Genomic DNA, 2,644 nt, shown 5'->3' with positions numbered 1-2,644 from the left:
TTAAACATAGGTTATGTAAACATTTAACATCAATATAGTTAGGTTAGTGTTTCGTTTTCACATACTTTTGTCTCTTGATCAATCAGATTACACTAGCATGTTGGTGGTTCAAATTATGGGCGCTTTCGACTTCTTATTCCCTTTCCATAAACTCGCCGTCAACTATTTTGATTTGTGTAAAAGCAAAGACCCATGTAATTGTTGGAATTGGCGTTAACTGGTTGGAAAGGTTAACGTTACGAGTTACAAGACTTCAGTTGGCAGTCTTAACATAACACAACAGGCACGAAACACCAACAACAACTGCGTTCACGCGCAGATCAGCTGATAGCTGTCAAAACATCCTCGCGTAGTTGACGGCTGCTGTCAGTGAGAGATAGCATCTTTACAGGATAGCGATGTAGCCCGTTGTTTGAATGAATTGTCTTCTATTAACATGAGTAACGTTTCCAATAGCTTTGAAACAAGACAGTTAATCAGTGATTATTTCACAAGTGGTCCTAATCTCAGAGACAGTGACAGTGAGGTATCTGGATCGAGTGATGAATCAAGTGACAGGAATTACGATAGAGATCCTGCTCCTCGAAAAACGGCTCGTCTTGTTTTTGCGCCCGAAACCGGAGAGATGGACAGTGATGAAGACGATGACTTGTCAGGTGAGCCAATGAAACTATGTACCTATTCAGGGCTGTCATAAATTATGATTATTATTCACTATACTGACCATGAGTGAGAATAAACTAGCTATCTTATTCGCATGAAACCGCTGTGTCAGCTTTCCGTATGAAAACATCAAACATGTCATATGGTAAGGTTAAGCCTAAATAAGTTTAAATGCAAATAAATAAATAAGGAGTTACCCTATAATACATTACAAACATTACATAAGGCTTATGAAAATAAATTGTTCTTTGAGGGGTGACTGTGTGAATGAATTAGTATTATTATTATTATTATTATTATTAGTAGTAGTAGTAGTAGTATTTTTTATTATCAATACCAAGGACACAAGGAGATCCACTTGGTTCAGTAGTAGACTTCGGTCTATGAAATGCATTAGTTTTCACATAGTAACATTGACTTTTTTTTTTTTTTTAAAAACAGAGTCACATCCAACTCTCGAAAATCTGGCCGATAAAATCATTCCTCCTGGCCATGGTGATGCTGGCCCTTCTGTAGTAGATTGTCATTGCTGCTGCAAGCTTAATGAAGGAAAGCCTTGCCATACCAGATTTCCCAAAGAGGAGAGTTCCTTGATGTCCGTCTGCAGTACCTCAACCTGTCTCGTGAAGAGCTTGACATTGCCATTCTCTCCAAGCTTTCTTGTGGAATGCATCTCTCTGACACAATATCAAGGTCCAGGAAGAGAGAGCAGACACAGCGTTTAGCCCACCGTACTGATTATTACTATCATGGGCATAGGATCTGCCGTGATGTTTTCAAATATCTCCATGGGGTTGGGCAGGACAAATTGAATGCATTAATGAAGCATTGCAAGGCTGCTGGGGTGGAAGCAAGGGTCCACAAGCTGAATAAGAGGCTTCCTGCAAATGCATTAAAATTGCAGGACACAAGAGCCATTGTGGATTTCATCCTCAACTATGCAGAGGCGAATGCGATCATTCTTCCAGGCTGCACACCAAGGCATTGGAAGGCAGATGTAAAACTGCTGCCAACCAACTGCAGCAAGAGGACGGTCTGTGAGCAGTACTGCGCAGCAGTGGAGAATGCTGGCATGCAAATGGTAACCCTGAGAACCTTTCGTCGAATATGGCAGCAGTTAGTACCCTTTGTGTCGACCATGCGCCCTGCCACTGACCTGTGCTGGTACTGTCAGTCAGGGAAAGGTGCCAACTGTGTAGTGTCACTCCTTCACTACTTCTTTGAGCACTATGGCATGGGTGAAGAAGATGTCCATTTACATGCAGATAACTGCAGTGGACAAAACAAAAACTCCACAATGATGTGGTACTTGATGTGGAGGGTGCTAACAGGGCGTCACAAGAACATCACCTTCTCCTTCCTGCTAGCTGGACACACAAAATTTAGTTGTGACTGGTGCTTTGCTCTTGTGAAACGCTTGTTCAGAAGGACAAGGGTAGACTGTCTAAATGACATTGTCAAGGTGGTCGAGGAATCCTCCCATGTCAACATTGCTCAAGTCTGCGGCAAGGAAAATGGAGAGGTCATTGTGCCAACATATGACTGGACGAGCTTCCTCAGCACATACTTCAGGAAAGTTGGAGGAATAAAGAAAAACCACCACTTTCACTTTCGTGAGGGGTCAGGCATAATTGAAATAAAAGAGTTCTGTGACAGTGGTGCAACCCAGCAAGATCTTCTGAGAGGAGGAGTGCCCCTGCCAAGCAAAATGCCAGACCAGATCCTACCAAAAGACTCGATGCGAAGCGGCAGTGGTACCTCTATGAAGAAATAAGGCCATTTACTGCTGATACCTATAAAGACACCACCTGTCCGTGTCCAACAGTCCCCAAGCCTAGGAGAATTGCAGTGTTCAATGGGGAGGAGTAGGTTTACAGTGCAGTGTGTGTGTAGGTGTACAGTGAAGGGCTGCAGCAAATGACTCAAGGAAAAACGTGTTTGTTGATGTTTTTTTCTTGTGCTTTTAAATGTACATTTTCAT

General features: G+C 42.5%; 1 protein-coding gene across 1 annotated transcript; it reads left to right on the top strand.

Moving 5' to 3' along the window:
* Positions 1 to 284: 284 nt before the first annotated feature.
* Positions 285 to 2,437, top strand: LOC118212563. The gene is made up of 2 exons (XM_035390555.1): positions 285 to 656; positions 1,105 to 2,437. The coding sequence occupies exon 2, from the start codon at positions 1,331 to 1,333 to the stop codon at positions 2,435 to 2,437; it is 1,107 nt and encodes a 368-aa protein (XP_035246446.1). The 5' UTR covers positions 285 to 656; positions 1,105 to 1,330.
* Positions 2,438 to 2,644: the final 207 nt, after the last annotated feature.

Source organism: Anguilla anguilla, chromosome 1 (assembly GCF_013347855.1).
Source record: "Anguilla anguilla isolate fAngAng1 chromosome 1, fAngAng1.pri, whole genome shotgun sequence".
NCBI classification, from domain to species: Eukaryota; Metazoa; Chordata; class Actinopteri; order Anguilliformes; family Anguillidae; genus Anguilla; species Anguilla anguilla.
The sequence above is the reverse complement of the archived record's forward strand: the minus strand, read 5'-3'. Positions and strand labels throughout refer to the sequence as shown.

Coding starts and splice junctions, on each gene's coding strand:
- LOC118212563 (XM_035390555.1), top strand. CDS start 1,331: ATGCATCTCTCTGACACAATATCAAGGTCCAGGAAGAGAGAGCAGACA.